Source organism: Rhinoderma darwinii, chromosome 6 (genome assembly GCF_050947455.1).
Source record: "Rhinoderma darwinii isolate aRhiDar2 chromosome 6, aRhiDar2.hap1, whole genome shotgun sequence".
In the NCBI taxonomy this organism is placed as follows: domain Eukaryota; kingdom Metazoa; phylum Chordata; class Amphibia; order Anura; family Rhinodermatidae; genus Rhinoderma; species Rhinoderma darwinii.
Window position 1 is genome coordinate 49,902,580 of NC_134692.1, and position 23,570 is coordinate 49,926,149.

General features: G+C 44.0%; 1 protein-coding gene across 1 annotated transcript in view; it reads right to left on the reverse strand.

Annotated features, from left to right (window-relative positions):
* The window catches only part of SLX9 (SLX9 ribosome biogenesis factor), a 111,643-nt gene extending 98,100 nt beyond the window's left edge, over positions 1-13,543 (reverse strand). Inside the window, exons 1-2 of the mRNA XM_075831196.1 lie at positions 13,340-13,543; positions 10,776-10,884 (exon numbers count right to left, since the gene is read on the reverse strand). Of these exons, the coding sequence (XP_075687311.1) occupies positions 10,776-10,884; positions 13,340-13,495 (265 nt within the window). The 5' untranslated portion in view covers positions 13,496-13,543. The remainder of the gene's footprint in view (positions 1-10,775; positions 10,885-13,339) is intronic.
* Between the last annotated feature and the right edge of the window lie 10,027 nt (positions 13,544-23,570).

A 23,570-nucleotide genomic window follows, 5' to 3' on the forward strand; every position in this document is an offset into this window, starting at 1 on the left:
ACCCCGGCACAGATGTGAACGAAGCCTAAGGGCTGCATTTCAGGTTGTGTCACTCCGGGGCCACAATAAAAACTGAAAGGGGTATTCCTATCTGAGACATTTATCTTACAAAGCAACTATAAATGCTTAATTTAGGATCATAAAGTCATAAGCACTGGTAAATCATAAACAAATTCACATAGTGTTGCAGCAGCCTAAAATCAGATTCAGAGGTAAACGCAACTGTCCTGTTCCTAACCGTAATATATGTAGTAGTCTGCAAACGTTCTCGGTCAAGCAGAGGATGCAGATAACTTTCTCCTCGAAAAACTGCAGCTACATTCTCTGCTGCACAGTACAGAGCCTGCCTGTCCTAGCGCTGGTAGAGAACTACCACTACTACTGTTAGCAAGTGTTATTACCCAGTAAAGCGGCACTAGGGCAGGCTATGAACAGTACAGCAGACTTCGCTGAGCGGAGGATGTGGCTGCCGGTGTTTGGGAAGAAAGCATACCAGTATACTCTCCAGAAGAGAAGACTAAAAACCTTTCTCCATGATCACCGGCAGCCACATCCACTGCTCTGCCTATAGTAAAAGGGGCTAGAAGAATTGGGGGGGGGGGGGGGGGTTTGGGCAGAGCGGTGTTAAAGTCTGGCCATAATTATTTTTATTTCCCTACCATCTCCTTGGAAAAATCCTGCGTACACCCCTGTCCAGTTTTCAAATTTTTATTATACATTTCTATTATCCTAATCTAGCCTGACCAAACTCTGCTTGTAACACAGGGCAAATTATACAAAGTGAGAGACAACCGTGACGATTAGGAAATATCCAGGATTTACACAAGGGGGTTTAAAGTGGCTTTAATGTAATTACAATGTAGTAGCAAAGTTACACCAGACTCCGGTTAATGCAAAAAAAAAAAAAAAAACAGACCCAAGACAGCAGAAAAATGGATTCAGTGTTCCTGTGGAAAATGAGAAATGACACTTATTGCAGCACAGGGAAAGCTACAGATCTCCACTTCCCTCTCCCTAAGGAGTGGAGCAATCTCATATACCTATATTGTGTACACAGAGAACAAGTAACAGAACCTCGCTGCCCTGGAAATCCCAGGAGAGGAAAGCATATCCCAATCTCCAGACAACCAGCGTATATTGAATTAGATCAATAAAAGGAGATTTTAACGGCTTAAGAAGACAAGTCCTTTCTTGTGTCTGTGAAATTTCTTGAGTAAATGCCGTTTTTGTTTTCGCTCTACATAGTCAAAAGATGCACATGGTAAGGTTTTTTTTATGTGCCCACTTTACCAAATTATTTGTTGTAACCATTAAAATATTTCTCAAACCTAACATGTATTATGCTTGCTGCCCATTAGGGCATTGCTATCTTGATCTGTTTTATTCGTACCTTATGACAACAAATTTGTTGTATTTGCTATCCCTATAAAACAATAAAAATATTGGAAAATAAATTATTTTTCAAACTATTAAATGCCATGGGAGGATACCTCTGAAATTATCACTGTTTATATATCTATCTTTCCCATTCTTGAAGATCAAATTTACATGGGTGACATTCAAGTGATAACTTCATGTTACGCCATGTTAGCCTATTAGGCAGGATATGGGGCAGACTTTGAATTTTCTGCAACTTTGACCAATAGTGACATCCAGGACAACCTAAATCAATGGCAGGTTATCCCATTGCATCCAGCAAAGTCTGCCCTATACACCATAAGGGTATGTTCACACGAGGTCATTACGTCCGTAATTGACTGACGTATTTCGGCCGCAAGTCCCGGACCGAACACTGCAGGGAGCCGGGCTTCTAGCATCATACTTATGTACGACGCTAGGAGTCCCTGCCTCACTGCAGGACAACTGTCCCGTACTGTAATCATGTTTTCAGTACGGGACAGAAGTTCCATGGAGAGGCAGGGACTCCTAGCGTCGTACACAACTAGGATGCTAGGAGCCCGGCTCCCTGCACTGTGTTCGGTCCGGGACTTGCGGCCGAAATACGTCCGTCAATTACGGACGTAATGACCTCGTGTGAACCCAGCCTAAGGGTAAATGCACACGGCGCAGACTTGAACACAAAAGATCCGCAGCAGAATACAGTTGCAGTCAAGTGGATGAGATTTGACCAAATCTTCTCTACACTCTAATTTCCGCACTAAAAAAATTCTTCAAACTGCGGTGGAGATTTTTAATTTCGTAGAGCGTCAATTTATGTTGCGGATTTTCCCTTTTGACTTTGATGGGGAATCCGAAATTAAATGTATTGTTGTGAATTGCACGGATTTGTTGAGGTAAATGGGTTTAAAATCCGCAATAATGCAACAGCAAATCCGTCATGTGCGCTTTAATCCAAACCCTTTAATGACAAGGTTGCACCCATATGTATATTACCTGACAGTAACATACAGAACAAATGCTGGGGTATAGAAAACATCGGCATGACGCGACTAGTTTCTCTTTTGAAAACGTTCTTACCATAAAAGTGATTTATTATTGTAGATTACTGTTGTGTACAAGTTTGTTTTCTCATCACAATGAACGCTTTTTTAACAATTCATAGTTACCTGCAACTACAGAAAAACGGATATTGTGCCGTTGCCTATTGTATTTGTAAAAAAAAAATAATAATAAATATAAACGTTTCGTCGTTTATTTCCTCACTGCTTTGAATACCTCTGCTTGTGGGTAGAGCATAAAAACAACGTTAACATTTTATGGCTCTTCACACTCAAATGCTGGGTTTGTAACAATGATTAATTAGTAACTGAAGGTGCCGGATCATTGGAAATTGAAAAAAAAAAAACTGCGGACACAAACACACACACTTGTTTGGGGGGGGGGGATTCTGAAAATCAGCAAGTGCCAGGAAGTCATCTTGAAGAGGTGCTGTATACCTTCTGTAGATTGTAAAAATCCACCGTGCACCTTCTAAGTATTTGACGATTAGGTACATTTCTATTAATCTAGTATGTATCTATTTTTTGTAGCTTACCATATTATTAGGTTTTCAATGATTAATCCCTTTGACATGTCACGTACAGTTACGTCGTTGCAGCTAGTGACTTAGCGAAAGATCACATAACTGTACGTGACAGTGATGGAGCAAACTCCGCTTCTGTCAGCTGTATATTACTGCTGACACCCTGCTTTCCTTCGATCTGGTCAAATAACCCTTTAGATGCCGCGGTCAAAAGTAACCACGGCATCTATGTGGTTTCTAGCCCATCAGCACCCCCGTGACGCGATCTCAGGGGTGCGGACCTAACAATGGCCAGCTGATACCCTGCTGTAACGGCCAGGACCGAAGCAGCCTCCATACTGGCTGAATAACCCCTTAGATGCCGCAGTCAAAAGAAACCGCGGCATCTAAGTGGTTTCTAGCCGATCAGCTCCGCCGGCATCCTGGTCTGCCAAGTACAGAGTGACAATGACAGTCCAATACACTGCACTATGTAGATAGTTCAATGTGTTCAAATAGAGATCAGTGATGCTGGCCTTAAAGTACAAAAAAAACAATAACCCACCTTTTTTATATAGGAAAAAAATGAAAGTATAAAAAATAAAATAAAAGCATACATATTTGGTATCGCCACGTTCGTAACAACCCAAACTATAAAACGATTCCATTATTTTTCCCATACAGTGAGTGCCGTACAAAAAAATTATAAAAACAACGCCAGAATCATTGTTTTTTGGTCACCAGCCCTCCCAAAACATAGGATAAAAAGTGATCAAAGTCCCATGTACCCCATAATAGTACCAATAAGAAAACTACAACCCGTCCCGCAAAAAACAAGCCCTTACGCAGCTTTCTTGACAGAAAAATTTAAAAGTTATGGCTCCTAGAATATGGTGACACAAAAAAGAAATTGTTTTAAAAAAAAAAAATGATTTTATTGTGCAAACGCTGTAAATTTCGTTTTAACTGCCTATTTTGACTAAACTCAGCAAAAAACCTGTGGGGTCAAAATGCTAACTATACCCATCGATAAATTCCTTAAGGGGTTAGGGCTAGGGCGATTAATAAAATTAATTCGATTCATTCTCTCGAGGCCTCTGACGATTCTGTTTTTTGCCAGAATCGTTGAATCGATTCCCTAATGGCGCCATCGCTCCAAGCAACAGGAGGAATCCCCACCCCGTGGAGTTGCAGTTGGTGGAAGCGATATATGAGCTCAAGCCTGGGCTGGAGCCTGTATGGCGTGGTGGCCAGATCATACCAGCTAACGTGGAGGATGTGAACTCTAACATGAACGTTGATCTGGAGGTATGGAAGCTGCAGGATTTGGTGGAAAAGCTTGAGAAGCAGAATGAGCAGCTCCAGTCCCCGTCCATTCTTGCCCCAAACTCCCGTAGAAAACCAACACTGCCTCCGGCTCCCTGGCCGCAGGCCCTCCCAGCATACCGCCCCTTCCTCCATGCTGCTAACAGACTGCGTCCGTTAGTGCCAAAGTCCTGAGCCTGTAGAAGGGTGAGAAGACGGGGCTGCTTCGGAAGAGATCATAGAAGCGATAGCCGAAGAACAGAGAAAGGACGAGGAGAGCAGGCTCCTGCTGGACCAGGTGGTGCCGCTTCGACCGGAGGAGTTGGAGAGAATGGTGGACTTCAAGGAGGAGGAGAGCTGGTAACTGTCATTCAATGGGGGGTGTATGGAAGCTGTCACATCAGATCACATAACTTATATTTGGGGACTCTCCCATCTACAACATAAGTTGTAACCACAAGCCCCCTGCCCTTCTTCTGTATGTGACAACTACGTTGGACCAACTATGGCATCCAAAATGAATCAACCAATCACAGCCATGCTTTGAATAGAACGTACTGCAGTCATTACATGGGATATTTATAAAAACGACATTATCTGGGCAATAAATATGGAGTTGCATTTCCCTGGTAAAACTTTCTGCGTTACAGAAAATGGATTAAAAATTATTTTCTGCCCAAAAAATTAAATTTATACATGTCACCTCCACTTTGCCTTAATTTCGGAGAATTTTCTAAAAAAGGTTAAAAAAAAACGTTATAAAACAGCGCTCAATGGTCGCACCCGAAAAATGCTGCAAAAAAACACCACAAAGAAAGTGCAGGCAGAATTCCTGAAGGAATTTTGAGGCAGATTTTTCTGCCTGCAAAAAAACTCTGTGTGAACATAACCTTAGAATCGCTTGGATAAAAAAAAAAACATTCCAAAGTTATTACCACATAAAGTGACACGTCAGATCTCCAAAAAAATGTGTTGTGTCCTTAAGAGTTTAAAATGAATTTTGTGAACACCTTTATAAACAGAAAGAGCACAATTTGGATAAGAATTCAATCTGTAATTCAAAAAAGCTCTCCTGCTGCTATTTCTATCACAGGAAACTGGATCAGGCAAAGGCCGCACAGCTACTTTTACCATGGAATTAGATGCAGGGCCGTGGTTGACACGCCTTTTTGTAAGCCACACCCCTTAAAAGACCCAAAAGTCGCGGATTACGACTTTTCTATGCCAGAAAACTGGCGTAGAAAGGTAAATAAATTCCCCCCCGCTGTCTTCCGACAGACTGACTCCAGACGGCACCAAAAGATAGAGAGAGATCTGATCTTTAGATCGGTTTCAGAGGATCGTATAATTATGCATGCTTCAACTAATTCACAGTGACGTCGAGTATTTACAAAAATAGCCCTGGCGCAGATGTGAACGAAGCCTAACAAAGTTGGTTTTACTTTTTAGTATATAATTATGGACCACTAAAGGGATGGCAGAAACTACACAGCCAGAAGGAATGGATGGTAACTTTAGATTTAATTTTCAAGTATACTATTGAAGATGAAATTATACGTTCAAATGTATTTAAAGAAGTGACACATCAACAATAAATGACACATATGCATGGATATATATAAAAAAAATACAAAAACATGCCTAGTTATCATATTATAAAATAGTTTTCTGTCGTAATGCAGAAAGAACTGCACGGTCAGACAAAAAAAAAAGGGAAGTCAGACATGAATACAGGAAGCACAAACTCAAATGAACACTTAGGTTGCATTCACAAGAGCGGGACAGAAATTACGCGCGTAAAAACCGCGCGTAAATCTGTTAGTGTGCATTTCGGATGGCATTTTTTTTTTTCCACGCACTCAAGCGCTCCCCCCCCCCCTGTGTAATTGATGCATTAAACGCAGACAGCACAGGATGTGCATCCGTGCGCGGTCCATGGTTTTCACGAACCCATAGACTTCAATGGGCGGCTAGCTGAGTGAAAACGCACCAATATAGGACATGCAGTGAGTTTCACGCAATGGACTCTCGCGGCGTAAAAACTCACGCATCTGTGAATAGCCCCATTGGAATCAATGGGGCCGTGTTCTGTGCGTTGTTTCAACGCACAGCACAAGGACGAGATTCACGATCGTGTGAATGAGCTCTACCTTTTCAAACAACTTATGCTAATCTAATAGTATAAATCGATATAGATCAACTTTTTTTTTATTTACTTACTGTTAGAATTTGCATGGGTATAACTACAAAAATTTTTGTGAAGTTAAGGCCCTTTTACACGAACTTGCGGGCCTTGCTTTTGGGCAAATGAGAATTCATATGAAACAGGGCAACGATCAGCCGAGGAAAGCGTAAAATGCTCTTTAAAATCGACTATACTTTATGCAGCAGAAAATATTATCATTGTCGGCAGCACATCCCACTGTGTAAACAGGGAAATGTGCTGCCGACCTGATGGAAATGCATGGGGACGAGCAATCAGAGTAATGATCGCTCGTCCCCATACAATACTGATCATAGCTCCTTGTGAAAGGAGCAAAGAGCGCCAATCAACAAGCTGCCTCATCAATCGGCGCTGGTTTTTACGGGCCATATTGGCGAGTGTAAAAGGACCCTTAGGCTCAATTCACACGACAGGGTCCGAGTGTCGGCCGTTAAAAACAACCGTTTTGGTCCGTTTTTCTCTGCCGTTTTGCATCCGTTCCGGGCTGTGTTTCCGTTTTTTAACGGCCGATTTTGACCCATTTTGCATCAGATTTTTTCCCTGTCCGTTTTAAAAACGGATGAATTTCATTGGTAAATTTTCTGCCACACAGACCCCCTTGTAGGTAGTGCCACACAGACCCCCTTGTAGGTAGTGCCACACAGACCCCCTTGTAGGTAGTGCCACACAGACCCCCTTGTAGGTAGTGCCACACAGACCCCCTTGTAGGTAGTGCCACCCAGACCCCCTTGTAGGTAGTGCCACCCAGACCCCCTTGTAGGTAGTGCCACACAGACCCCCTTGTAGGTAGTGCCCCTTGTACATAGGCCCCCCCCCCCCCCACATAGATGGCACCCTTCCTACCTTCCTGTAGGGGACCGCTCCAGGAGAAGTCCCTGACGTCACTGTCCATATATAGACAGTGATGTCAGGGACTTCTGAAGCGGAATCCCCCGGCGTTGTGGCAGGAGAAGTCCCTGACTTCAATGTTCATATATGGACAGTGAAGTCAGGGACTTACATAATAAAGAATTTTTAAATGGACTTAAAAAGATTTTCAGATTTTTATTCTTTTAAAAAAAACCATTTTATACTTTTTTTAGTCTTTTAGTTTAGCCTTGGGGACTTGACCACGTATGAGCTTTATCGCTCATATAATACAATGCAGTTCCTATATTGAACTATTTTTCTGAAGATTTAAGATAAAGTGAAACATACGTGTCTATTTCAATCTTCTCAGTATTTTTTCTTATTGTTTATCTGAAGTTTGATCATTTTTGTACATTTAGATATGAGATGATTTATTTTGTATTTGCTATTATTAATACGGAGTGTAGTTTGTAACATACTTCTATGTAGTTTTGTGCATACTTCTATGGAGTCAAAGGTCATGCCCGGAAAGGAGCAGATTTAAACAAAAATAAAGCCGGATGGTATATGTGTGGAGACAGCGTAGACGGTTTTCTCTTGAATTGCGATAGCATCGTGTGTAACATCAGGAGTAAACTTGGTAGGTTTCAGCCGTGTGACAACTGATCAAAATTGTCAATTATTCCTGGAGTAGGGGGATCAGGACTATATCCTCTTTCTTTGCATTTGTGAAACTGGTTGAGCACAACAATTGTTTTCTTATTAAAATTCTGTCTCTACAAGAAGCTACAACATGTACAGGGAAGCAGGAAGCTGTCAGACCGGCTGCAGGACAGAGGAGCTGACTCCAATAGATCTAGGCTTGTCCATGCGGCCGCTCACAAGCACAGACCTGCAGCAGCTCCTGCTTACTGTATATTTTGCAGTTGCTTGCAAAGCCGCAATTTTAACACAATGGAGGAGATTTATGAAAACGAGAGAAAAACCTGTCTTTGTTGCCCATGGCAACCAAGCACAGCGCAGGCTTTATTTTTCAAGAGAACTATAAAAGAATAGATGTGCGGTGATTGGTTGCTAATGGCAACAAAGACAGTTTTTCATGACTTTCCCCCAAAGTATATTACAAGATATTAGCACTTGAGGCTTGGTGCTGACCCTTGGTAACATATTGACATTAGTAGGGTACTCCTTTAACCCCTTCTCGCACAACGAACTGTACGTAGAGTTTTTGAGTGTCTTGCCGCAGGGGCTGGGCTCAGACCATCAAAAGCGGGTGTCAGCTTTAACATACACTTGACACCCTAGTGCAAAATCATTACGTCCTGGAGGTCAAAATAGGCTGCCTCTTGAAGGGGTTAATATTACAAGTATGTGAATATGCATTTGAACACTTGAATAAATAAGCTTCATAAGCGTTCTAGGCAGAGAGATCAGCTTGCAGCCATGGAACAGCCATCGACGTCCTTTTCAATACCCCCAAACAAAATTGTTAACTGCATCAAATTTCAGGTGCTGATCCGGGCCATTCATTCGCATGAGCAGTTCATATAAGCAGGCAGTGAAATAACAGACCAAAAACAGCTCCGGTCATTCCAGTAAACATGTAATAAGACAGGAATCTACATGTGAACACAACTGAGCAAACAAAATAGATATAATGCTCATCAATATAGCGCACGAGTTCTTTGGAGAGCTGTACCTAACTTTATTCCACAAACCAAGGTCTCATGAACACAACCGTTGTGGTTCTGCAATCCGCAAAACCACGGATCCACTACAGTCCATTTGACCGCAAAAAACCTTTGTTGTGCATCCGTGTGTTATTGCTTTCCGGGTTCCCGGCCCCAGCATGGATCCGTGAAAACCACGCTCGTGTGCATGGCGTCATAGAAATGAATGGGCTTGCAATTTATCAAAAAAAATGCAGATTAAATGCGGAGGCAAATGCACGGTTGTGTGCATGAGACATAACACACATAGGCTAGATATGTCCACAAATCAAGTGTATTTATGTCATTGGATTTAGAGAAGATCTGTCACTAGTTTAATAATGCCCAATCTCCTAACTAATCTAATAGGCGTTATGATGATGATAACTACAGTGTAAATTGTGTTTCAAAACGTTTATTTGCAAAGTTATGTGCTTTTTTTCTTCTTGTTTTAACTCTGGACGTTGTAATCTTTTCGGTGTTTTCGCTGTCCAATCAGAATCACGCAGTTCTCCTCTTCCCAGCCCAACGTGATCTCCGCTTCAATCGCTAAATCTCGCTGGGTAGGGAAGGGGGGAGAAGCTGTATGCTGATTGGACAGTGTCATATAGAAAGTGCAAAGATAATATTTACGAGACGAACAGCATGTTCCACAAGGGTGAAGTGTTAAGATAAGTTCACACGTACAAAATCCGCAGGGAAATCCGAAGTGGTAAATCCACACCAAATTAAGCTGATTTTAGTGCAAATTTTCCTTTGGAAAACAACAGTGTCTAAAAGAAAAACTAAGGCTGGGTTCACACGACCTATTTTCAGACGTAAACGAGGCGTATTATGCCTTGTTTTACGTCTGAAAATAGGGCTCCAATAAGTCGGCAAACATCTGCCCATTCATTTGAATGGGTTTGCCGACGTACTGTGCAGACGACCTGTTATTTACGCATCGTCGTTTGACAGCTGTCAAACGGCGACGCGTAAAAATAGAGCCTCGTCAAAAGAAGTGCAGGACACTTCTTTGGACGTTTTTGGAGCTGTTTTCTCATAGATTCCAATGAAAACAGCTCCAAAAACGGACGTAAAAAACGCCGCGAAAAATGCGAGTTGCTCAAAAAACGTCTGAAAAGCAGGGTCTGTTTTCCCTTGAAAACAGCTCTGGATTTTCAGACGTTTTTGGTCACTACGTGTGCACATACCCTAAACCACTATGCTCACCTCCTATGGCAATGCTTCCCTGGTCTCTTTACACCCTGTCTCCACGTGTCATCACAACATCGCTAGAGGGAAGGTGTACAAAGACTGGAAGAGTACCAAGAAAGGGTTGCCATGGGAGCGGAATATAGTGTTTTTTTGTTTTTTTTTTAAATGCTCAGTAAAGTTTGTTTTACATTTTAATCTGGACTTGCAGATTTTGCTGCAGATCCACAGGTAAACCGCTGCAAAATCCACAACAATAGGATTTGCTTGCCGACTTCTTCCCAGTTAAACACAATCGGGAAAATACACAACAAATCCGTGCACTTTCCGCAGCAGAAATTGACATGCTGCAGATTTAAAAATCACTGAAGATTTCCTCAGCACGTGGATGAGATTTGTTAAAATCTTATCCACTATGCTTCAACTGTATCCCACTGCAAATCGTCCATAGACAGATCCGGACAGAAAACCTGTGTCAAATCGACTACATGTGGACGTACCCTTAGCCACATTAGATTAGTAAATTCCATACCTTTTTTAGCAGGGACCAAAATTTGTGTCTCCACTTCTAACTTTTGCGTTAAATTTTCAGGTTCAATCTTAGTTGATGCAAAGATATCAGAAGACAGTAATGCCCAGTCCTGAGAAAAGAAATGCAGTTATTCATTTTTAAAAAGTTGTTTTTTAAAGAATAAAAAAACTTCTTAAAGAGTCTCTGTCACCACATTATAAGTGCCCTATCTCCTATATAATGTGATCGGCGCTAGAATGTAGATTACAGCAGTGGTTTTTTATTTAGAAAAAGGATCAATTTTGACGGAGTTATGAGCAATTTTAGATCTATACGAACGACTTTCTTAATAGACAACTGGGCGTTTTTTTACTTTTTGACCAAGTGGGCGTTGTGGAGAGAAGTGTATGACGCTGACCAATCAGCGTCATACACTTCTCTCCATTCATTTATTCAGCACATCGTGATCTTGCTAGATCATGGTGTACAGTCACATACTCACACGTTAATGAAACTGAAGTGTCTTGAGAGTTAATAGACATCACCTCCAGCCAGGACGCGATGTCTATGCACAATCCCGACACTTCGGTAACGTTTGTGTGGGATTTACAGCATAAATGACAGTTTACAGCGTGATCTCGATATGCTGTGCTGTAAGTCCCACACAAACGTTACCGAAGTGTCGGGATTGTGACTAGACATCGCGTCCTGGCTGGAGGTGATGTCTATTAACTCTCAAGACACTTCAGTAACGTTATCGTGCGAGTATGTGACTGCACACCATGATCTAGCAAGATCACGATGTGCTGAATAAATGAATGGAGAGAAGTGCAGGACGCTGATTGGTCACTGATTGGTCAGCGTCATACACTTCTCTCCACAACGTCCACTTGGTCAAAAAGTAAAAACACGCCCAGTTGTCTATTTAGAAAGTCATTAGCATAGATCTAAAATTGCTCATAACTCCGTCAAAATTGATTGTTTTTCTAAATAAAAAAACACTGCTGTAATCTACATTACAGCGATGATCACATGTAGAAGATGGGGCACTTATAATGTGGTGACAGAGCCTCTTTACAGAGCATACGCTGTATTATGTAGCTTTTCAGAATAAGCTACTTTGTGTGTTCACTGGTGTAATAACACTGTTCCTGGCCATTATAGGACTTGTATTCTGCAATTTTCAGCAGTTTTCCATTCATCTCTAATTGACCTGAAATCCAATCCAGAGGGGGAGGAGATTAGCTGCTATGATGTCTCCCATACACAGCACAGAGAGAAGGGGAGATTCTGCTTCCCATCTCACACACACACAGAAGAATAAGCATGGAGGACATTATACAGCAGTAATGGGCAGTGTTGCTATGGATCTAGCACAGGGGTGACGAAGTAGGAGACAGAGTGTATCCACATATGCAGGTATTGATCAGGTTTTTGTTATGCAATTTGTTTAGCCAAAACCAGGTGTGGCTCATAATGATAGATAAAGTATAAAGGACAGATACGACTTCTCCCCTGATTTCCCCCTAAAACTTCAGTGGTCTGTTGCCACCAGGAAGCTGATCTGTATGCAACTACTATTCAGGTAATTAGGACTCTTATATAGATCAGCTCCCTAGTAACGCCTAGCGACGGCACTTGCTTCTGGCTGTCTACATAAAATAAAGCATGATTCATCAGACAAGATCCTTACGCTTGACCATTTTTCCAACTTCAAGAACTGGCTTTTCACTTGCTGCAAAATATTCCCCACTTCTTGATAGACGCCATTGTAACAAGATAATCAATGGTTTTCGGCTGGGTTCACGCGTTGTGTTAGTATGCCACAAGGGTGGAAACCGCATGGATTTGAAATGCGGTTATTGGCCACAATGTTTTTACAAGAGAAACATGTAAAAGAAAAAAAAAGTGTTTCACCTGTAAAAACCATACAAAAAACCAACAGCGCAAGACTGCCCATGCGGCACACTATCACATGTGAAAACATTGCAGGGCTGGTACAAATTTAGATGGAAAAATATAGGTGTAATATGAAGTTGGCACGTTGCAGGACAGTCACTACTGCCGCTGATAATCATGTGTCACTATTTTATGGCTTGCACTACTCTGTGTGATTGAAAACTGTATGGGCATCAACATGTCGCTGGCAGAATTGTACAGGTACTGGTATATGCAATTATTGTTTTGGCCTCATTAGGTATCTGTTCTAACTGCACAGACCCTAATTGACGGATAATATGGGGTCTGTTGGGGGTTTCCGTGATTTTTACAGCAAAAAAAAACAAAAAACGCTGCAAGTGGTGTCATTCTTGCATCAAAATCTGATGGCACCCCCGATAGAGGCTCTGATCGCATGTGTAAACACAGGGAATACCACACGGTACATAGAGGTCCACATCTGTCAAGCGATTTGGCTTTTTAGGGAGACACTTGGGTTTTGCACCTCCTCTCATACTGGTCCTTACAGGCCAACCTCTGCTCCTCCAGTTGCTATGGACTTGCACTGGATGTCGGGCATGTTGGAACTAGCAGTATCTCGACAGCCGCAGGCTAAAGAAGCTCCACGCAGCCATGTGTTGTCTTACCTTTCCTCCCTGCTTGCTCCAGGACAGCGGTGCCGACAGCTCGGCGGCACCGGGTAGCTTGTAGTCCGGGGCAATGGCGGCATTTTCTGCAGAGGAATCAACTCTAACAGCCGCCACATGCAGCTTCTGTCGAGCATGTTTAATTTTCCCTACCATACTTTCTAGTCCCGGAAGTGAGTATCCGCGTCACCACGGCAACGTCCGTGAGAAATGAACTTCCCCTAGAGGATGAAGCATAAACGTTCCGGGGAGCATCTCATGCCCCATAAACAGTCACCATGAAAGAAGATGCATAGAAATGTTTACTCATAGAAATGAGTACTATAGCAGCTCAACCATCATTATTTATTACTGAGCTGAAGTTACATTGTTGTGTTTCCATAAGCTGCCATTACAATTCTCAATTGCATATGTCAAAATAGATTTGTAAAATGCTTATCATTAATAAAAATGATTAGTCCCTACTCTGAACCCTGAAGCACACTATCATAGAACTGATCGGATACCCCAATGCAGAACAATCTAGATGTAGAATTACAACTGTATGAAACTGAACAACACACTTATTGGGGTCCTCTTTCTGGCTACCTCTATCAGTCAGTGTTTAGAGAAACTGCAAAGAGCATCTCTCCTTGTGGAAAATCTTATTGGGAGCCTTGTTAGGGTATGTTCACACACGCACTGATTTCAGATGTAATTCGGGCGTTTTACGCCTCGAATTACGCCTGAAAAAACGGCTCCATTACGCCTACAAACATCTGCCCATTACTTTCAATGGGTTTGACGATGTTCTGTTCCCACGAGGTGTAATTTTACGTGTTGCTGTCAAGACGGCGCGTAAAAAGACGCCCGCATCAAAGAAGTGCATGTCACTTCTTGGGACGTTTTTGGAGCCGTTTTTCATTGACTCCATTGAAATACAGCTCCAGTAACGTCCGTAAAATACGCCGCAAAAAACGCGAGTAGTTACAAAAACGTCTGAAAATCAGGAGCTGTTTTCAGGCAAAAACAGCTCCGTCATTTCAGACGTATTTTGCTACTGCGTCTGAACATACCCTTACACTGACAGGCAATAATGCTTTGGTATACAAAGCATTATGGCAGCGATCAAAATATCGCATAGTGAAGTCCTCTAATGGGACTAAAAAAAGAAGTAATAAATGTTAAATAAAAAATATTAATAAAGATTAGTTTGAAAAAAATAAAAACATTTTTTCCATCAAAAAGTGCTTTTATTTAGTAAAAGTGTAAAAAAGAAATAAAAGTACACATATATGGTATCGCCGCGACCGTAATGACCCAAACAATAACATTTGAAACCACAAGGTGAGCAGAGTAAAAAAAAAACGCAAAATACGATGGCGGAATTGCTATTTTTCCATTGCCCCCCAAAAAGTAATAAAAGTTAATCAATAAGTCTTATGTACCCCCAAAAAGTACCAATAAAAACTATGTCTTATCCCGCAAAAAAAAAAAGCTGACATAACTAAATAGACAGAAAAATAAAAAAAAGTTATGGCTCTTGGAAAGCGACGATGCAAAAACAAATAATTTCAGTTCAAAAGTGTTTTTATCGTGCAAAAGTAGCAAAACATAAAAAACCTGAACATATGTGGCATCGGCGTAACCGTACTGACCCATAGAATAAAGGTAACATGTTATTTACGCCACACGGTAAACAGTGTAACTTTAAATGCTTAGAACAGTGGCGGAATTGCTGTTTTTTTCTATCCCCCCCCCCCCAAAAAACGTTAATAAAAGTTCATCAAAAAAATGATATGTACCCCAAAATAGTGCCATTAAAAAATACAACTAATCCCCCCCAAAAATGTTCTCATACAGCTATGTCGACGGAAAAATAAAAGTTATAGCTCTTTATATATAAACCGGAGAGAAAAAAGGAGCTTAGAAGCCATATATTAAAATTTACTTTAATGACACAGAATGACAATTACATAGAAAAACAGTTTAAAAAGGTACAAAGTGGACATGAGGACACTGTTATAATTCCAGTGAAGATACACGGTTAGAACAGACAGCTTATATAAGAAATGGGAAGACGTATTCAATTACAAGTATACATAATAGTAACGCCCATGGAATAGATAGGGGAACGGAGGCACTAATATTGGTATTATATCTCAAAGAAAGATCAGCACTAAATCAATAATAACGTAGATATAGTAAGGTGCTAATATGTGACTAGTTAAAGACAGCAAATGCAACCATTCCTCCCCTTCAGTAGTAAAAAGTCTTACCCATTAGACAAACAGTGGTGAAGTCTGACAGCCGTGCACAGGACCCCAACGCGCGTTTCGCATAGAGCTTTCTCAAGGGGCTTGATATGCGACGATGGAAAAACTACAAAAATTGCTTGGATATTACAGAGTTTCATGTATTCACATGTACTACTGAGATAGGCCCCATGCACACGACCATAGATTTTATTCGGAATTGTGGTCAATAATTACGGACCGTAATTACAGACCCATTCATTTCTATTGCCGACGCACACTTTCCCATATATTTACGTATGTATTAACCCCTACCCGCACCAGGACGTAACTGTCCGTCGTTGCGGGTGGTTATTTCCCGCACGAGGACGTATAGTTACTGAGTTTATCCCGGTGCACACTGTCGGCGACAGTGTGCAGCGGGAACCGGGAGGTCAGCTGTCGCCGACAGCTGACACTCCCCTCTTGCCGGCCAGCGGTCCTTTGCCGCTGATTTCGTCGAATTAACCCCTTAAATTCGGCGATCGGGTGCAATCGCCGAATTTTAGGGGTTTCTAGCATATCGGCAGACCCCCGTCCGAAATCGCGGGGTCTGCCGATAGTTAGTATGGCAAACGGAAGCCAAACAATGGCTTCCGGGTCTGCCATGGACGGAAGCCCATCAGCTGGTCCTGATAGGCTTCCTGTCAGAGTGACAGAAAGTCACTGTGTCGTTCCCGATGCACACTGTCGGCCACAGTGTGCATCGGGAACTTGGAGATCAGCTGTCCCCGACAGCTGACACTCTCCAGCGTTTTGCTGATCAGCGGCTCATCGCCGCTGATTTCGGCAATTAACCCGTTACATGCGGGGCTCGATTGCGATCTCCGCATGTAGCGGGTTTGTAGCGCATCAGCAGCCCCCATGCAATCGTGGGGGCTTCTGATGCTTGTGATGGCACCCGGGGGCCAGACAACGGCCCCCAGGTCTGCCATGTATGTCAGCCTATGAGGATCAGCCTCTGCTGATCCTCGTAGACCAACTGTCAGAGTGACTGTGACGTCACACTGACAGTTGGAATACGTTACACTACCTAGGTAGTGTAATGTATTCTAGCAGCGATCAAAGCTGCAGGTCAAAAAAAGAAAGTGTAAAAAGTAAAAAAAAAAGTTAATAAACAAAAATATAAAGTGTAAAAAGTAAAAAAAAGTTTATAAAAATGTTTTATAAAAGTGTAAAAATAAAAGGTTTTGTTTTCCTATAAGTCATTTATTATAGGGAAAAAATGAAAACGTTAAAAAAAAGTACACATATTTGGTATCGCCGCGTTCGTAACGGCCCAAACTATGAAACTATAATGTTAATTTTTCCGCACGTTGAACGCAGCATACAAAATAAACGGAAAACTGTCAGCATCGCTATTTTTTGGTCACCACCCCTCCCAAGATATAGAATAAAAAGTGATCAAAAAGTCGCATTTACCCCAAAATGGTACCAATAAAAACTACAACCCGTCCCGCAAAAAACAAGACCTCCCACAGCTTTTTTGACGAAAAAATAAAAAAGTTACGGCTCAGAATAGCGTGTCCCAGAAAATAAATTATTTTATAGAAACTTAATTTTATTGTGCAAACGCTGCAAAACGTAAAAAAAACTATACACATATGGTATCGGCGTAATCGTACCGACCGTCAGAATAAATTAAAACGTAATTTATTGCACACGGTGAACGCTGTAATAAATAAAGAATTTAAAGCGCCAAAATTGCTGTTTTTTGGTCACCTCAGCTCTAAAAAAGATCCTGAGGGGCCAAAATGCTCACTATACCCCTAGAAAAATTCCTTGAGGGGTGTAGATTCCAAAATAGGGTCACTTTTGGGGGGTTTCCACTGTTTTGGTCCCTCCGGGGCGTTGCAAACCCGACATGGCACTGAAAACCAATCCAGCAAAATCTGCGCTCCAAAATCCAAAAGGCGCTCCCTCCCTCCTGAGCCTTGCTGTGGGTCCAAACATCAGTTTAAGACCACATATGGGGTATTGCCGTAATCGGGAGAAATTGCTTTATAAATGTTGTGCGGCTTTTTCTCCTTTATTCCTTGTAAAAATGAAAAAATTCTATGTTTCCACAGAAAATTCTGCAAAAAAACTGTGGGGTCAAAATGCTAACTATACCCCTAGAAAAATGCCTTGAGGGGTGTAGCTTCCAAAATGGGGTCACTTTTTGGGGGTTTCGACTGTTTAGGTACCACAAGACCTCCTCAAACCAGACATGGTGCCTAAAATATATTCCTAAAAAAAGGAGGCCCCAAAATCCACTAGGTGCTCCTTTGCTTCTGAGGCCTGTGTTTCAGTCCATTAGGAAACTAGGGCCACATGTTGGATATTTCTAAAATCTGCAGAATCTGGGCAATAAATATTAAGTTGCGTTTCCCTGGTAAAACCTTCTGTGTTACAGATTTTTTTTTATTACAAATGATTTTCGGCAAAAAAAATGAAATTTGTAAATTTCACCTCTACTTTGCCTTAATTCCTGTGAAACGCCTAAAGGGTTAAAATACTTTCTGAATGTGGTTTTGAATACCTTGAGGGGTGCAGTTTTCAAAATGGGGTGATTTATGGGGACTTTCTAATATATAAGGCCCTCAAAGCCACTTCAGAACTGAACTGGTCCCTGAAAAAATAGCCTTTTCAAATTTTGTTGAAAATATGAGAAATTGCTGCTAAAGTTCTAAGCCTCGTAACGTCCTAGAAAAATAAAAGTACGTGAAAAAAAATGATGCAAACATAAAGTAGACATATGGGAAATGTTAACTAGTAACTATTTTGTGTGGTATTACTATCTGTTTCACAAGCAAATACATTTAAATTTAGAAAAATGCAAATTTTTCACAAATAAATATTACATTTATCGACCAAATTTTTTCACTAACATAAAGTACAATATGTCACGAGAAAACAATCTCAGAATCGCTTGGATAGGTAAAAGCGTTCCGGAGTTATTACCACATAAACTGACACATGTCAGATTTGAAAAAATCATCTGTGTCCACAAGGCCAAAACAGGCTGTGTCCTAAAGGGGTTAATGTAGGTAAAATATATCAATTTAGAAACCAGGCTCACAGAGGATTGTCCAGACTTGATACAATTGTGGCAAACTATCAAGTGACTACAAGAGCCTCAAGTAACATTCTGATTAAAAAGAAGAAAATTTGTTACCTGAAATTTTTATTTCCTGGAGTCAGTAGGCAGCACACTAAGGCTGGATTCACACGAGCACATTACGTCCGTAAAGGACGGACGTATTTCGGCCGGAAGTCCCGGACCGAACACACTGCAGGGAGCCGGGCTCCTAGCATCATACTTATGTACGATGCTAGGAGTCCCTGCCTCGCTGCCGGACAACTGTCCCGTACTGTAATCATGATTACAGTACGGGACAGTAGTTCCACGGAGAGGCAGGGACTGATAGCATCGTACATAACTATGATGCTAGGAGCCCGACTCTCTGCAGTGTGTTTGGTCCGGGACTTCCGGCCGAAATATGTCCGTCCTTTACGGACGTAATGTGCTCGTGTGAATCCAGCCTAATAGGTTAGGGATACTTCATCTGCCCAAATAGAAGAGATATATTAATCAGCATTAACAATTAATTAATTAGGCAACACCATCCATGGTCATAAATATCCTAGACAAACACTAACAATCGTAACGTATGCAGCACTGACATTTTTTTATTGATGGTAGGAAACTTGTGCTAAAGAATAAGGTTTCTGACCTTTAGGGGAGATTCACACGAACGTTGCGTTTTTGCGCGCGCAAACAACGCAGCGTTTTGCGAGCGCAAAAACCATTTGACAGCTGCGTGTGTCATGCGTGTCTGATGCGCGGCTGCGTGATTTTCGCGCAGCCGGCATCATAGAGATGAGGCTTGTCAACGCCCGTCACTGTCCAAGGTGCTGAAAGAGCTAAATCTTTCAGCACCCTCGACAGTGAATGCCGAACACAACAGCGAAAAACCTGTACAAAAAAAAGATAAAGTTCCTACTTACCGAGAACTTCCCGGCCGTTGCCTTGGTGACGCGTCCTTGGTGACGCGTCCTTGGTGACGCGCCTCTCTTGACATCGGGCCCCACCTCCCTGGATGACGCAGCAGTCCAAGTGACCGCTGCAGCCTGTGATTGGCTGCAGCCTGTGCTTGGCCTGTGATTGGCTGGAGCTGTCACTTGAACTGAAGTGTCATCCCGGGAGGTCGGACTGCAGGAAGGAGACAGGAGTAATCCGTAAGTTAGAACTTCGGTTTTTTTTTACAGGTTAATGTATTTTGGGATCGCAAGTCACTGTCCATGGTGCTGAAACAGTTTAACTCTTTCAGCACCATGGACAGTGACTATCTCCTGACGTCGCGTACCGATAATTTTTTTGCCGGGATCGGCCAAAACGAGTTTGGCCGAACCCGGTGAAGTTCGGTACGCAAAGACACTCCGTTTGGATGTTCGGAAACAGAAAAGCACGTGGTGCTTTTCGGTTTTCATTCATCCTTTTCACTGCTGTTGCGCGAATCACGCTCGTCCCACGGAAGTGCTTCCGTGTGGTGCGCGTGATTTTCACGCACCCATTGACTTCAATGGGTGCGTGATGCGCGAAATACGCAGAGTTATTGAACCTGTCGCGCATTTTGCGCAGCAGACAAACGCTGCGCAAAAAGCACGGACTGTCTGTACTGCCCCATAGACTTGTATTGGTCCATGCGTGCCGCGTGAAAACCACGCGGCCCGCACGGACCGAATACACGCTCGTGTGAATCCCCCCTTAGTGGACTAACCTGTGGGTGTGGTAGTGCAATAAGAGGTGCTTTCAATCTCTTGGATATAACATATACAAAATCACTAATCCAGACAGTTGTGTTAAAAAGTAGAAAACTGTATTAAGTATTTTTCCATGTCAATTGACAGAAAACAAAGGCATCACAATTGCCAAATGTGTACAAAATATTTCACCCATTTGAAGGTTAGGGTCCTGGAAGTGTCCTGGTTAGAATTCCATCTTAGTCTTCCCAGTTAGATCCAGGGCTTTTGCTGAAAGCAGAGACAACACGTGTGGAGGGTCGGCAGCTGACAACACCTGTGCAACGTTTCGGGACACCGCCCCCTTTCTCAAGGGAAACTTGTGCTGCCTACAGACTCCAGGAAAATTACATTTCAGGTAACAAAATTTCTAGTTCCTAACTGTACTTTGGCAGCACATAAATGGGAAATAAAAAAGCAAGTAAGGACAAAAGCAGGGAGGAATTAAGGCTTGAATGCTCCTATTAGTACGAGCGAGGACACATCGGCACCAGAGGCTACAGTTGATTCTGCATCAGCGTTTGCAGGTAAGTAGCTACATCGATGCTGCTGCAGAATCAAATGTAGCCTCTGGTGCCGATGTGTCCTCGCTCGTCCGACACGATGCAGGACCTGGGGCAGGAAGTGAGTGACGTCACAGCGTGATCTCTCGAGAACACGCTGTGTGTCTGTGCACTGCCAGAAGCTGGGTGTTAACGAAGAGAAGTGGATGATGCTGATTCGTCAGCATCATACCCTCCCATTCACAACGCCCAGCTAGTAAAAGAAGTAAAAACACCCAGATGTACGCACATAATACACGCCCAGTTGTACTTTTACTTTAAACACGCCCAGTTGTACTTTAGAAAGCCTCATTTGCATAAATATAAAAATGGTCATAACTTGGCCAAAAATGCTCGTTTAAAAAAACAAAACGTTACTCTTATCTACATTGCAGCGCCGATTTGCTGCAATCGGAGATAGGGGTTGCAAAATCTGGTGACAGAGCCTCTTTAAAGCTTTCCCTGCATATAAAGAAGAGGCTGGACGCAGCCGCAGGGTTAAGGGAAGCCGGCATGACCGTCCTGGTAGGGAAAGGGTTAATGAGGTGAGGGAAAGTTGGGTTGGAAGGAGCTGAAGGAGGGACGGGGAGGAGTTAAGGGGGACGGGGGGGGGCTGTTACTGCGCTTCCCGCTGTTTCTCGGCATTGAGCCGGAAGCAGCGGGAGGAGTAACATAGAGTAAGCAAGCTCCCCGTTGCCCGGTTTTTAGAAATGGCAGAAGCCATTATGTTAGAGCGGCTGCGGGCCGCTGCTGTGCACCACGGTCCCGGATGGCTAGAGGAGACCGTGGCTGCAATAACGAGGATCCCGGACGCCGTTTCGCCACGTCGGGCACGGCGTTCGGGGTCTGTTGAAAGGGACAGGCTCCCCTCCCCCGGCCCCCTTACGAGCATGGCTATGGCGGCGGGGGGGGAGTCGGCAACAACCGCTCCTGCGCTGGGCAGGCAGAGAGCGGTGCCAGGGGTGACGGCGATGCAGGCTGGGTCGACCCGTCCCTCTCGGCGGTCCCGACCTCCAGAGCGCCTCAGTCCGGAGGTAGTCCCGCGGACACGGCGTCGCAGAGGGAGCCCGATCCCGGACGCTGCAGGCCAGGCAGCTGGGAGGACCGCCCCTTCCCAGGCCCTGCGTCCTGGCAGGAATCCCAGGCCGCGACGGGGTCCGGCGGTAAGCAGGGAGTCGCAGGCTGGGCTCCCTGTCACCCCTCCCCCATCAGATGGAAAACGTGGAGAGCAAGGTACGGCCGCCCCGCATGGTGATGTTCCGGCCAGGGGGCAGGCTTCGTCAGGATCGTCTAGATGGACGCCTAGAGCTGCAGCGACGTCGAGGCAACAGGTCCGGTCGGAAGTCTGGGTCCCGGCGGTCGGGCGGCAGGTTGCCGGCCCATTGGTCAGCGCGTCCTCATCCCCGTTCCGAAGAGGTCGTTGGGAGGGACAGTCGTCGGCGAGAGAAGAACTGGAGGAAGGTGAACTGGACGTGTATCGTCGAGGTCAGGATGGTCCGGCTGACGGGAACACAGCGCCTGTGCAGCCCGGTGAGTGTATAACTCCATCATTGTCTTATCCAGCGATTTTTATGTCGGGTGTCGGCGGGGGGGCTGCTAGCATTGCATCGGGGGCTGGTAGTGGCGCGGGCGGACGCGACGGAGCGGGTTTGGCAGATTTAGTGGGTTGCTTACGGGAGCTGGTGGGGCGCCTGGATAGGGCCGCGGCGCCGGTAGTAACGGAAGTGTCTCCTGCGATAGTTTGGGAAGGCCCCAGGGACGTGGGATCGTTACAGGCGCGTCCTGCGGTGGCGGTTAGAGAGGCGGTCGCGGTGTCGGTACAGACCGAGGCACAGAAGGACGGCGATCGAGTGCGTATGGACGATCGTGCTCGGGGGGAGGTGTATGTTTGTTTTGAGGGTCCGTTGGGTGCGCATTTAAAGCAGGAGGTGCGCGATCGGATCTGGAAAGACGAATATGTTGAAATTTTTTCTCTCTTGCCGCTGGCTAAATTTAATTTGGATAAGAGCAAGCGGGATGAGAGTAAAAAGGACGAGGAGGAACGGCGGCGGTATAGGCTGATCCCGCAGACGTTCGTTAATTGGTCGCAGGCGTTCGCCATATTGGCTAGTGTGATAGGGGAAAAGGCGCCGGAAAATTGTTCGGCGCTGTTTTGTTATTTTGATGCCATTGGGGAGGCTCATAGGGCGTATGGGGGTCAGGCGTGGCTGCGATATGATGAGCAATTCCGTCAGCGGAAGGCGGTTCGGCCGGCGATTCGGTGGGACCAGAAGGATATTGCTCTCTGGTTACGGGTTACGGCTCCGGTTAGGCAGCCCTTTCCCGGGAGCGGTGGCCAGGGAGGCCAGTCTAGTCAGAGTGGACAAAGCGGCGGGGGAAAGGCGGGGTTTTGCTGGCAATTTAATGAAGGTCAGTGCAAGTTCGGGGCCACGTGCAAGTTCAAGCACGTGTGCTCCGAGTGTAATGGTGCATCACACGGGGCGGCAAAATGCCTGCGAAAAAAGAGGTCAGGGAACCAGCACGGGACTGGTCAAGGGGGTGTCGCCGGTGAGGGTGGAAAGGATGGCCCCTTATCTAAATGAGTATCCGGATAGGGCGGCAGCTAAGTTGCTTTATGAAGGGTTTCGTGTT